General features: G+C 35.3%; 1 protein-coding gene across 7 annotated transcripts; it reads right to left on the reverse strand.

The window, feature by feature from the left end:
* Positions 1 to 346: 346 nt before the first annotated feature.
* On the reverse strand, positions 347 to 11,966 carry LOC18430595 (serine carboxypeptidase 24). Of its 7 annotated transcripts, XM_088852380.1 has the most exons (9): positions 11,689 to 11,966; positions 11,362 to 11,622; positions 10,766 to 10,878; positions 8,418 to 8,692; positions 8,091 to 8,351; positions 7,495 to 7,607; positions 5,923 to 6,009; positions 5,234 to 5,339; positions 4,675 to 5,034 (listed from the first exon to the last, which is right to left on the reverse strand). In XM_088852380.1, coding segments are annotated over exons 3-9 (990 nt in total). In that variant the 5' UTR covers positions 10,767 to 10,878; positions 11,362 to 11,622; positions 11,689 to 11,966; the 3' UTR covers positions 4,675 to 4,887. The 7 variants fall into 7 exon arrangements, 6 of the variants coding, with proteins under 6 accessions (XP_088708522.1, XP_088708510.1, XP_088708506.1 ...); XR_016044844.1 differs by lacking the exons at positions 4,675 to 5,034; positions 10,766 to 10,878; positions 11,362 to 11,622; positions 11,689 to 11,966 and adding exons at positions 347 to 1,391; positions 2,361 to 2,472 and having other exon boundaries at positions 8,418 to 8,956; XM_088852396.1 differs by lacking the exons at positions 4,675 to 5,034; positions 10,766 to 10,878; positions 11,362 to 11,622; positions 11,689 to 11,966 and adding exons at positions 347 to 2,472; positions 8,785 to 8,954.
* Positions 11,967 to 13,481: the final 1,515 nt, after the last annotated feature.

A 13,481-nucleotide genomic window follows, 5' to 3' on the forward strand; every position in this document is an offset into this window, starting at 1 on the left:
GTGAACCATTATATAATACTGCAAATGTTTTTCGATCCATACGTCATCTTTTATCGACTTTTTATTGCAATAAATTGTCATTGAGCTTTGACAAGGAGAATAAACAACTTCTAGCTGCTTATTGTTGGTTGCCACGTGGTTTTATTTGGTTATGCATATTTTTAAGATGCTCCTAGATCAATATTCTAACTTATAGTTTTGCCGTTGTGTATGCAATAGGAGAGAGAGAGAGAGAGAGAGAGAGAGAGAGAGAGAGAGAGAGTAGCGCCTTAGAAGAATGAAAAAAATGATAAAGTTTTCAATAATAACATTGCCCACAATAAAAGCAACATAAAAAACCACTCTATTTCTAGAAGTAATATCATATGACTTGTCCCAAGCTTAAAATCAAATCCATGCTGTATGATTTTAGATGTGAATTTTTTTTTTAAAATATTAACATGAGACTATTATTAACTAAAAACAAATAGAGTTACAAGGGGATCAAGCTACATAAAAGAACATCACAAGAAATTGATAATCATCAATGAGGATTGAAAAGCACCTCCCTTGGTTAAAGAATCCGCTTTAGCATTTGCTTCACGGTAGTAGTGGTGCATTCCAAACTCAATAGACTGAAGAATGTCACCAATTTTATGAAAAATAGAATAGAGTCTTCAAGGAACTGTCACTTCTCTTTTATACCATGCTATAATATTTGTTGAATCCCGTTCAAAAACCTTTCCACCATCCAATTTTGAGAACAATTTAATTCCCTCCAATAAACCTCTAGCTTTTGCTTCGTTAACTGTTGTATTACCACAAGGACCAGAGTAAGACAATAGGATTCGTCCAAGATGACCTCTGATAAGCGCTCCAAAATCTGTCGTCCCAGGATTTTCAAAGGAACTTCCGTCAAAGTTGAGCTTATAGGTATTTGAAGGAGGATGAATCTATACGGTGCTCTGGGTTGCCCTTTTGCTTTGAAGATTAGCTATTTCATAAGGATTCAATATTATAAAGCCATTGGGAATACCTGCACAATCCTTATTAGTAGAAAACCACTATGCAGCCAATGCTAAGATGTTTGATTTAATGATAGTTTCTTCCAATACCACTCCCTGGAAGACTCTTATAGTTTGCTCCTTTCATATTCCCCAAAGCACGCTCACCCAAACTGACCTCCAAAGGATAGAACCAATCTTAGAAATCCCCGATGTTATCCACTGCTGAAAAAGAGGTCTAGTATTTCTTGGAATGGGCACTTGAAGGTTGAACAATTGACTGGCCCAGCTCCACATATTCAATGCAAAGGGGCACTCCAAGAAAAGATGAGAGCCACTTTCATTGTCAGCTTTGCACAAGATACACACATTCACGATAGTGAAGCCCCTTCTTCTTGCAAGACGTTCCTGACAAAGGATTTAGAAGAACAATTGAATTTTCATGGGGACATTGATCTTAGTAGTCATTCGCATCCAAGGATCTGATGCACACTCGTGATATCCAAACAACAAACTATAGGTAGATTTGACAGTGAAATCCCCAGACATAGTGCATTCCCAAAACAATGGACTCTTCTTTATTGGGTGAAATGTATACATTTTACAGCCTATTCATCAAATTTAATAAGCCTCAATGAAAATGTCTGAGACCCTCTTGTACCTATAAGGAAAAGACCAAATAAAGTGAGTAGAAATACCCCCCACTTACCACTTTAATAGTAGCTAAGGGGTTCAAAACTTTGGTAAAAACCTTCGAGTATTGGAGTCTCAAAGGATCATCACCCAACCATCTATCAAACCAGAAGAGGGTTTGATTTCCATCACCAACCGCCTTCTTGATATGATTCAAATAAGTCTCGCTACATTAATTAATGACTTTCTATAAAAAGAAAAAATTAGACTTATTTCTTGGACCCCCAATGAAAACAATGAGGATATCCTCTCCATATTTTTCTCTTAAAACCTCCACCCAAAAGGCTATTCGCTGAGAGTGCATCCTCCACCACCATTTAGTCAATAAACTAGAGTTCATGAAATCCAATCTTCTGATACCTGAACCTCTTTCTCTAACCGAATTACAAATTATTTCCCATTTCACCAAATGTAGTTTCTTTTTTTTATCCACATTTCCCCATAGAAAGTTTTTCATTAGCCTCTCAAGGCGTTTGATAATTGCATAGGCGTTCGGAATAAAGACATGTACCATATTGGAAGATTGGATAGCGTAGACTTATTAAGGTATATCTTCATCCTAAAGAAAGGGTCTTGGCCTTCCAAAGGTCCAACTTTTTTTGAAATCTTTCTATTATTGGGTCCCATATTGCTATTGAAGGTTTAACATCCATTAAAGGAATGCCCAAATACTTAGAAGGATACTTTTCTGTACCACAACCCAAAAGCTTTGCCAGCCTGCCCATTAGATTGCTTTGACATTCTATCCCAATCTGCTTAGTCTTCCTTAGATTGACTTTCAAGCCTGATGACAATTCTGCATATTTAAGAAAAAACAAAAAATTAGTAACTTCCCTTTCACATGGAGCGCAAAATATAATGGTATCATATGCATATTGCAAATGGGACACCATAAGACCTCTATTTCCAATTTTCACACCAGAAATATATCCCTTGGAAGTAACTCCCTTAACATGACACTGAAAAGTTCACCCATCAAAATGTATAGGAATGGTGATAAATGGTCCCCTTGTCTAAGCCCTCTAGAGGCTTTAAAGAAACCAATAGCCTTTCTATTTATCAACAACGAAAAATGAGTGGAACTTAGGCACCATTCAATCCACAACCTCCAACGAGACCTAAAGCCCATATTACCCATCATGCTCTGTAACACTTCCCAATCCACCTTATTAAATGCTTTTTCAAAATCCAACTTACAAATTAAACCCCGCTTTCTATCATTGATTCTTGAGTGAATACATTCTTGAGCCACAAAAACAATGTTCATTATCTATCCCTCTTTCAAAAAAGCAGATTGTGGCCCTTGAATAATCAAATGTAAGTCCTGACGAAGCCTATTAGCCAAAACCTTGGCTATAATTTTATACAAACTGCCCAGCAAGCTAATTGGACATATATGTTTCACCTCTTGAATAACTGATCTTTTAGGAATTATTACAATGAAAGTAGAGTTCATGATAATATTAATCATTCCTCTCTAATAGAATTCATCTATTAAACTTACAAGATTATATTTTAAGAGATCCCAAAAGGTTTGAAAAAAGGCTAACGAGAACCCATCTTGTCCAGGGGCTTTATCTCTGCCTAAGCCAAAGACAACCTCCTTTATCTCCTCCAATTCAAATATTCTTCCAATTAAAAAGCCTTTTCAAGAGGGAGTCTAACAAAAGGTACATTATCAATGGACAAATTCAATATTTTTTCTGAGATAGAGGACTGCTTAAAGTGATGAGTTAACGCTGCTTCCACTTCTAAAGAGTTCTCACAATCAACCCCTTAGATTTTAAGATTTTGGATAGAATTACCTATTCTTCTTACATTTGCAATAGCATGAAAGAATTTAGCGTTTATGTATCCCTCCTTTACCCATCGAACTCTCGATCTCTGTCTCTTATGTATCTCTTCCAGTCTTAGGAGATCCCTAAGTGAGGCAATGCAAGTGGTTCTTTAAAGGATCTATGGTTGAGTGAGACTAATTCAATTAGAGACATGTCAGTCAAGTGAGATTTCAAATCTGAAAGGCAAAGGCCGATGTGGAGAGCCATATGTGTTAAGCAACAGAGGAAGGTGGTCAGAAGATACTTTAGGTAAGCTTTGACGCTTATTTTGGGGAAGCAATGCTCAAATCTTGGGTAACCAGAAATCTGTCCAATCTGGTTAAAATAGGCTCATCAGAATTGTGATTTGACTAAGTGAATTTTGCCCCTATCAAAGGAATATCCACAAGTTCAAGACTTTGGATAAAACTATTAAATACAAGAAGACAAATGTGGATTAGAGGAGCATTCAGAGGGCTATCGAATAATGTTGAAATCACTAACAATACACCATGACACATTAAATTAAAGGAAGACATTAGATAGGTCCTCAAAAAATAAAGGTATTTCATCTGATCTATTGGGGCCATAAACAACAATCAAACACCATCTGAAATCCTTAAACAAAACAGATATATGTTTAAAAGAGATGATAAAATCAATAGCCTGCAGAAAAGAAAGGTCCCATAAAATCCAGATGCCTCCAGAAAGTCCAATAGCCTTAGAGCTTATAAAATCCAAGGACCTCCTCCCCCAAATAGTTCTAAAGTTGTTTGAAAATTCGAGGCCCATATTTTTGTCTCTTGAATAACCCAAACATATGGCTTTTTGTGACGACAAAAAGATCGACTATCATTTTTGCGCAAAGGACCGTTGAGACCCCGAACATTCCAACATAAAATTTTCATTCAGAAACATACCCTTTCTTGTGCTTGGTGATCCCAAAGGAACCAGCAGACACAGTGGACACCGGCTTAGAGTGTGCACGAGAAGAATTACGTATGTCATCCTCGTCATAGTTAATACTGCATATTAGGCTATCAAGCTCTCTTTGGACCTGTCCTTTCCTCTTTGATTTTAGATGTGAAATCAGCCAGCCAATGGTACATCAGGTCCAATTCAAAATCCAAAACCTGTTCCTCAGATTTTGTGAAGTGAAATGACAAACTGAAGGCTATCAGTTTTTGCACTTGTGCAGTACTAAGAGGTCCATTATATATAGACTCATAAAACACTGTCATTGCTTGGGACTCTCAAAAATAAAATGTTTAACCTAATTGGGAGTGCCCAAAACAAAACACTCAACAAATTGAACCATTAGAGAAATGAAAACAATATTTGCATTACTTTTCAAAATAATGTAACTTCGAAGCTTCTGTTACATCATGTACTGTTTAAGATGAAGGTAGGGGTTTCCCTTTGAGGAAAGCATCAATAAGGGTGAGGGATCTCGCCGGTTGGTAACTAGGGACCTCATGGCCCGCTCCTCTAACAATTGCAAATGTTAAGCCACCCTTGTATATCACACTATACCCTCCAAACTGCATATATACAATAACATAAATAGGAGGAAAAATATCTCTCTTTCTCTCCCCTTATTAAAGGGATGGAATGGAGCCCAAGAGGTCATGTTCTAGCACCTCCCCATCCTAACCACCTAGGCTTTGTGTCCATTCCTAATCCTCTCTTTCTATCGCTCTTATGCAACGAAATCATAAAAAGAATCTGGTTGACTTTTACCTCGTGCTCGTTGAACCATGGGTACCAGTGAGTTTGAATATCCAGGTTAAGTTTTTTTATCGCCTTTCTTGTACCTGTCACTGGAACACTACTGTCCACGTCTCCACTGCACACATACAAAAAAGGTAATTTTTAGAAGAATGAAAGAAATTCTCCTTAACAATTCTTCTTTTAGGTAAATGTGTGGGAATCGATGTTTCCCACCCGTTTCCATTAAATAGAAAATAGAAATTTCTCCAGTTAATCTCAATTATCTTTCTTGGTTAGAATAAACATGAACAATGGTCAGATCCAGATTTATTCCAGAGAAATACAATTTGTAGTTTTAATAGGACTCCATGCTTATGTACAATTTTTTTGTTTCAAGTGCATGATGGTCTCAAAGATAACTACAAGTAGGAGAAACAAACAGTTGCTACAATTTGTAGTTTTAACAGAGGACTCTATGCTTACGCACAAACATTTTTTTCAAGTGCATGATTCTCTCTCTAAAAGATAACTACAAGTAGGAGAAACAAACAGTAACTACTACTGCAATTATTTAGCACAAAAGGCAAGAATATTATATCAGAGAATTTTAAGAATTTACCTAGACATTTGATCAAGTTTGACCACAAATTTGCACACATGTTTAGCAACTGAGATCCAGACATAAAAAATAATAAAACAAAATACAATCATACACTTACCTGTATAACATCACCGGGATGCCATTTGCCATAATGTTCTTTATGAGGGGAAGTACAGTAGATGGTGCATCCTTCCAATTCAGCTCGCTACCAAAACAAAAGAAACTGTAAATAATAACACAGATAAGAAAAAGGATACTATGTTAGTAATATAATTGAGGTAAATTATGTTACGTTCCCGTTTTACTTCCATATGGTATGCGGCTAAAGTCCATCCTTACTACTCCCAAAGTGGCATTGTTGAGGAACTACTAGTGCACTGTTTTTGCTACTCACCCTAAGACACATGAATTTCTACTTTGTATTGTCAATGTTGAGTGCAAAAACTTGTTTGGGAATGGCAATTTTCTGAAGGGATAATCTACAAATAGACCATTTATCTTTATTACAAAGAGGTCACAACTATTCTCACATATTAGATGGCAAATTGGATGACTTGGAGTGATTCATGAAGTCCGAATTTTTTTTTTTGGAACTTTATGACTATTAATTGACACTCTTATAACCATCCATTCTAAAATTTAAAGGAAAAAAATGATTGTGACGTCCTTGTATACAAAATAAATGGTCTCTTTGTAGACAATCTCTTTTCTGATTATGCATGTAAAACGTCCACCACATTTCAGTAAGGAGCATTCAATATATTATGCTCATATGCGGCAAGTTGAAATGCAGAAGAACAAGTAATGCATCTGCCACTCATCCGCGAAAACAGATAGCGGAGATGAATGGGCACATCGCACAAACTTGACAGAGTTTGGATAAAAGGTTCCTTTATCTCAATAAAAAATCTGAAAAAAAAAAATCAATAATTGTATCCCAAAAGGTTCCTTTATCTCAATAAAGTGGTTTGAGTCAATTAGTAAATTTAATAGGGTCCGGGAAAGTATGCCATCCACCAATAGTAGGTGATTATAACCACCTATTTTTTTGGGTAGTTCGGCAGTAGGAATTGAACTTGAGATATAGCATTGCAAAATGTCAGCTGCTAACCAATCAAGCTCAACCCCAATTCCTATAGGCCACTATTTATTACACTAAATTTAAAAGATGGTTCAAATCAAGTGGATCTATAAACACGTGAAAATCTGGAAAATGGACGGTCTAGATAATACGTTCTAGTTTTTGTACTCAAAATCTTTTTTTTTCTATACTCAGACGTCTCAATCTTGAGAAGATCTATGAAACGGTTTTCCAACATCAAAATAACCATTTTCGATGGATTTTTAAGGTGTACCTTAATTCTACATTTTAAAATTGCGACCTTAAATTATTTTTTCCGAAGGATCTATGATATATCTATATATATATATATATATATATATATATATATATATATATATATATATATATATATATATATATATATATATATATATATATATATATATATATATATATAGAGGTGATCTTTAACAGTGTAGGATATCCCTGCATAACCGTTAATTATAAAAGCTCTAGGCCACAATAATACAACCTAGCATTAGTGTGAATGTAAAAAAAATTCCTTTATATTTTGCTCTCTAATATAAAGAAATACAAAAATAAAAAGGGGAAAAAGGAAGCTCATACTTGCATGAAAGCCATGGATACTTTAGCCCAGTAACGTTAGCATGGAGTGCCTTTTGGACTTGGGGAAGATTCAGATACATTTCCACGTAGTAATCTGTGCAAGGATCAAATTCCTGCATACAACCACTCATTCATTAGTAGAGAAGACAGGGAATGGAGTTTCATAGACACTGTCGCGAGTGTTTAAGAGTCTACAATTGTTCAAGGTGTTTAGTACCTTGGTCTATTAGGGATAAACCCATCCACACAATTATAACTTATTTAATGAAATATAATATTTTATGGGATAGAACTTTCACTGAATATCAATTGACAATTGGATGAGGAATTTATATGATACCAGTAGGCATCCTCAAGTGTCGTTATATGTCGAAGTGTCGACACTTGATACCAACTAATAGAAATTGAGCACCAAATGAAAATTTAGTTTTCTACGTAGCCAGATGTTCTCAAATAGTGGCAAATTGTTGACATGTGTTGACATTTGAACACCAATCAAAGGACAAAGTGTCATAGTAATATTACTATAGAGCCATCAACCCTATGCAGAAAGGAAGTAATCACTGGGAAGAAAGAGAAGTAGAGAGAATTAATACCAGGTCACTTGCACAAGGCTTGTGCTTGCTGGTGGTGTTGCAGTTAGGGGCATAAATGTTGTAGATGTTAATGTCAAAAATGTCTGACTCCGCATGATCGAGGGTGTCGTCGCATGGTTTGGGTTGACTGGTGGTGTTAACTGAGAAATTACAATATTTATGGATGGCATTGATGGTCTCGTCCGAGAGGATCGCATGGCTCCACAAGTACTCGTACAATTCTAGGCGGTCAATCAGAGCGTCGATCCATGGGTTACCAATCTGCAATCACATATACACAACTCAGTCTATGTGTGCGAAAAGTCGGATAAGGAAATTGGATCTCACCGTGATGCCTTTGAGATTTATGATGGTTTTTGCAGCCATTTGATTGTGCCGAACTACTTGATAAGCGAGTTGCGGAACATAGTGCCCTGCATAGCTCTCTCCTGAGATGTAGAAATCCCTGTTTTTGTATTCTGAGAATCGTTCGAACCAATTTAGCATGAAAGTGTAAGCATCAAATGCCGTTTTCTCATCACCACTTTCTGAATTCTCCGAGGTGGCGTTGGAGTAAGAGAAGCCAGTGCCAGCCGGGGACTCCAAGAACAATAAATTTGCCACTGCACCCATGTATTTACAGCTTCAAATATAGATTACATGATCTTTTAATCTTCAATTCTAACTAAATTTGTATGGGGGTAGTTTGATTTACCATTTGAATTGAAACTATTGGAAATAGTACCAAACGTAAATGAATGATGCAAATTTCAATCGTCTCACATGCAAGGTTTCTAAAACCGTGCTCCCTCCAAAACTCTACTTGAGCCTAGAGCGATTTGACGAGTTTAGAGTGGACTCGTCTAGTTCCCTGAGTTGGCCCAAACGCTATGGAAAAGAGTAAAATTTATTAAACATAAATAAAAATAAAAATTTAAAAATAAATATTATTATCTCGAGTGTTAAAGTAAAAAATAAAATCCATTATATAAAAGAAGAAGTTTATATAAATATGAGACTCTAAACAATCAAATTAGGATGCACCTCAAAAATTTTACTAGAAGAGGTTATTTTGATACGCAAATATCCTCAAAAATTTTACTAGAAGAGGTTATTTTGATACACAAATATCCTCAAATTGATCATCTCGACCTCAAGATTCATGGACATTAAAAAAAATGGATTTCATAATTTGAAAATAGTGCATCTTGTATTACATTTTGGACTGTCAATTTTCAAGATTTTCAAATCTTCATAGATCTGCTCGATCTACACTATTTTTGAAGCTTTAAATTTTATAATTAAAGATGAAAATATATTTTGAAGCTATCACAAATATTTCCAGTATTGCAACCATATTTTTCCACACTATTTGAAAGTGTGTTTTACTGTAATTGTTTAGATCCTTGGCCTTATACACACCCCACCCTTATATAAATATAAATCTAAAAATAAAAGTTCAAGCAAAATTTTGAGTCCTATCCTCCAATCTTTGCAAATGGTGCAAATTCATGCTAGCAATGTTTGTCAGAGGGTACTTGAGCTCCCTAATCTAAATCCTCTAATCAGACTCAAGATTCAAGGTGAAACTTAATTATTTCGAGTTCTCGAAATTTTTGGGATAAATAATACTCTGGAATCCAAATCTCATAAATTCAATATTTTTATTGATCTTTTATGAGAAACAAGCCCATATTTCGATAACAAAACAAATTTTTGTCCCAGATCAAGCAATAATTGAGTAGCAATCACAACTTTTAGAATATGACCAAAACCTAATAATCTAGATTGATAATTTTCATCCTCATATCCATAAAATCGTTTTTTTTTCTCAAATATACAATAAGCACACCTGATTGGATACTTCAATGAAGTCAAATGAGGAAAAAGGGTAAGATTTGTGCACCCCCTTTTATTTCGAAAAAAGGTGTTGAATTCGGTGAGTTCTAATAGACTCACACCGAGTTCGTAAGAAACTCTCCGAGTTTGTTTATACTGAGGCAAGTTACACTAGTAACTCTCTTGAGTTTGTCTTCAATACTGCAGCAATCATCCTTTAGCCAAGTTATGGTGCTCCGTACATGGATTCTGCTGTTGATGTGACTGTAGTGATTGTCCCAATGGATAAGCAATCATCATTTACCCAAGTTATGGTGCTCCGTACATAGACGTTGCTGCTGTTGATGTGATTGTAGTGGTTGTCCCAATGGATAAGCATAGTCATATCCCTTAACTATATTGACAAGGTGATATACTTTTATATGAACAAAATTTGTTGGAATTATGGCCTTTACTCTTTTATTCAAAAAATCCAATTATTATGAGCATAAACATATTAGTTAACAATATCATGGTATTGATATGAAAAGAACCATGCATAGATATAAATATTATTAAGTCTTTAGCGGCTTAATTATTCTTAGTAGGAGTTTTAACAACTATTAGGTTTTTAGTGGCCTAATTATTTTTAATAGGAGTTTTAACAGTTAAGTGATAGCTTGTCAAAACTCCCAATGTCTTTTAAGGTGAATAAAGATAAGAGTTACAATTTGGATCTTAACTATACAAAATCCAAATTGTAACTCCTATTTGGATCTTAACTATACAAAATCCAAATTGTAAAAAAAATTCCTTTATATTTTGCTCTCTAATATAAAGAAATACAAAAATAAAAAGGGGAAAAAGGAAGCTCATACTTGCATGAAAGCCATGGATACTTTAGCCCAGTAACGTTAGCATGGAGTGCCTTTTGGACTTGGGGAAGATTCAGATACATTTCCACGTAGTAATCTGTGCAAGGATCAAATTCCTGCATACAACCACTCATTCATTAGTAGAGAAGACAGGGAATGGAGTTTCATAGACACTGTCGCGAGTGTTTAAGAGTCTATAATTGTTCAAGGTGTTTAGTACCTTGGTCTATTAGGGATAAACCCATCCACACAATTATAACTTATTTAATGAAATATAATATTTTATGGGATAGAACTTTCACTGAATATCAATTGACAATTGGATGAGGAATTTATATGATACCAGTAGGCATCCTCAAGTGTCGTTATATGTCGAAGTGTCGACACTTGATACCAACTAATAGAAATTGAGCACCAAATGAAAATTTAGTTTTCTACGTAGCCGGATGTTCTCAAATAGTGGCAAATTGTTGACATGTGTTGACATTTGAACACCAATCAAAGGACAAAGTGTCATAGTAATATTACTATAGAGCCATCAACCCTATGCAGAAAGGAAGTAATCACTGGGAAGAAAGAGAAGTAGAGAGAATTAATACCAGGTCACTTGCACAAGGCTTGTGCTTGCTGGTGGTGTTGCAGTTAGGGGCATAAATGTTGTAGATGTTAATGTCAAAAATGTCTGACTCCGCATGATCGAGGGCGTCGTCGCATGGTTTGGGTTGACTGGTGGTGTTAACTGAGAAATTGCAATATTTATGGATGGCATTGATGGTCTCGTCCGAGAGGATCGCATGGCTCCACAAGTACTCGTACAATTCTAGGCGGTCAATCGGAGCGTCGATCCATGGGTTACCAATCTGCAATCACATATACACAACTCAGTCTATGTGTGCGAAAAGTCGGATAAGGAAATTAGATCTCACCGTGATGCCTTTGAGATTTATGATGGTTTTTGCAGCCATTTGATTGTGCCGAACTACTTGATAAGCGAGTTGCGGAACATAGTGCCCTGCATAGCTCTCTCCTGAGATGTAGAAATCCCTGTTTTTGTATTCTGAGAATCGTTCGAATTAGCATGAAAGTGTAAGCATCAAATGCCGTTTTCTCATCACCACTTTCTGAATTCTCCGAGGTGGTGTTGGAGTAAGAGAAGCCAGTGCCAGCCGGGGACTCCAAGAACAATAAATTTGCCACTGCACCCATGTATTTACAGCTTCAAATATAGATTACATGATCTTTTAATCTTCAATTCTAATTAAATTTGTATGGGGGTAGTTTGATTTACCATTTGAATTAAAACTATTGGAAATAGTAACAAACGTAAATGAATGATGCAAATTTCAATCGTCTCACATGCAAGGTTTCTAAAACCGTGCTCCCTCCAAAACTCTACTTGAGCCTAGAGCGATTTGACGAGTTTAGAGTGGACTCGTCTAGTTCCCTGAGTTGGCCCAAACGCTATGGAAAAGAGTAAAATTTATTAAACATAAATAAAAATAAAAATTTAAAAATAAATATTATTATCTCGAGTGTTAAAGTAAAAAATAAAATCCATTATATAAAAGAAGAAGTTTATATAAATATGAGACTCTAAACAATCAAATTAGGATGCACCTCAAAAATTTTACTAGAAGAGGTTATTTTGATACGCAAATATCCTCAAAAATTTTACTAGAAGAGGTTATTTTGATACACAAATATCCTCAAATTGATCATCTCGACCTCAAGATTCATGGACATTAAAAAAAATGGATTTCATAATTTGAAAATAGTGCATCTTGTATTACATTTTGGACTGTCAATTTTCAAGATTTTCAAATCTTCATAGATCTGCTCGATCTACACTATTTTTGAAGCTTTAAATTTTATAATTAAAGATGAAAATATATTTTGAAGCTATCACAAATATTTCCAGTATTGCAACCATATTTTTCCACACTATTTGAAAGTGTGTTTTACTGTAATTGTTTAGATCCTTGGCCTTATACACACCCCACCCTTATATAAATATAAATCTAAAAATAAAAGTTCAAGCAAAATTTTGAGTCCTATCCTCCAATCTTTGCAAATGGTGCAAATTCATGCTAGCAATGTTTGTCAGAGGGTACTTGAGCTCCCTAATCTAAATCCTCTAATCAGACTCAAGATTCAAGGTGAAACTTAATTATTTCGAGTTCTCGAAATTTTTGGGATAAATAATACTCTGGAATCCAAATCTCATAAATTCAATATTTTTATTGATCTTTTATGAGAAACAAGCCCATATTTCGATAACAAAACAAATTTTTGTCCCAGATCAAGCAATAATTGAGTAGCAATCACAAGTTTTAGAATATGACCAAAACCTAATAATCTAGATTGATAATTTTCATCCTCATATCCATAAAATCGTTTTTTTTTCTCAAATATACAATAAGCACACCTGATTGGATACTTCAATGAAGTCAAATGAGGAAAAAGGGGTAAGATTTGTGCACCCCCTTTTATTTCGAAAAAAGGTGTTGAATTCGGTGAGTTCTAATAGACTCACACCGAGTTCGTAAGAAACTCTCCGAGTTTGGTTATACTAAGGCAAGTTACACTGGTAACTCTCTTGAGTTTGTCTTCAATACTGCAGCAATCATCCTTTAGCCAAGTTATGTGCTCCGTACATGGATGCTATGTTGATGTGACTGTAGTGATTGTCCCAATGGAAAAGCATTCATCATTTACCCAA

The sequence above is a fragment of the Amborella trichopoda genome, chromosome 1 (assembly GCF_054954075.1).
Source record: "Amborella trichopoda isolate Santa Cruz 75 chromosome 1, AtrichopodaSantaCruz75HAP2 v2.0, whole genome shotgun sequence".
Lineage (NCBI taxonomy): Eukaryota > Viridiplantae > Streptophyta > Magnoliopsida > Amborellales > Amborellaceae > Amborella > Amborella trichopoda.